At 39.3% G+C, this 606-nt stretch overlaps 1 protein-coding gene across 1 annotated transcript in view; it reads right to left on the minus strand.

The window, feature by feature from the left end:
• Nucleotides 1–15: 15 nt before the first annotated feature.
• Nucleotides 16–606, minus strand: part of C922_05853 (hypothetical protein) — a gene marked incomplete at both ends in the record, with an annotated part of 2745 nt that continues 2154 nt past the window's right edge. Inside the window, one exon of the mRNA XM_008821424.1 lies at nucleotides 16–559. Coding sequence (XP_008819646.1) covers nucleotides 17–559 — 543 coding nt within the window. The remainder of the gene's footprint in view (nucleotides 560–606) is intronic.

The raw sequence follows: 606 nt of genomic DNA on the forward strand, positions 1-606 counted from the left end.
TTTGTACTGCTTTACTTGGCACTTTCTCTTTTGGTTTCTTATCATGGGGTTTTCCTTTTTGTTCCTTCTTTGGCATCATAACGGATTTCAATTCTTGTGGCATTTTTATTTGTGGCATTCCCTTAACACCAGGTGCATCGAAGGCACCAGAGAACATACTCTTCAAAGATTCAATTTCAACTGGAGTAATGCCTTTGGCCTCTTCCAATAAGCCAGGTACGCTCTTGTGCAACGCTTCTATATCTTTTAAATTTCCTAACATACTTGGATTAAATCCTCCCTTTCGAGAAAACATATCTGGAAGATTTTCCTGTAGGTCTAATTCATCATTTCCTAGAACTTTTTTCTCCTCTTCTTCTTCCTCCTCTTCATCATCCATTTCCATATTTCCAGATAACATATCGGACAGATCCTTCTTCAGCTCTAGGGGTAGTTTATCTAAATCTTTTCCTTCGGCTTTCATCTTTTCGGATAACATACCTAATAGATTATCTTTCAGTAAAGTCTCTATTCCTTCTTCGTCCTCTTCTCCTTCTGATTCTTTCTCCTCTTCCGACTCCTTCACAACGCCGACAGGTCCCTCTACTACTTCTTCTTTCGCTGCTT

This window comes from Plasmodium inui (genome assembly GCF_000524495.1).
Source record: "Plasmodium inui San Antonio 1 unplaced genomic scaffold supercont1.243, whole genome shotgun sequence".
Classification (NCBI taxonomy): domain Eukaryota; phylum Apicomplexa; class Aconoidasida; order Haemosporida; family Plasmodiidae; genus Plasmodium; species Plasmodium inui.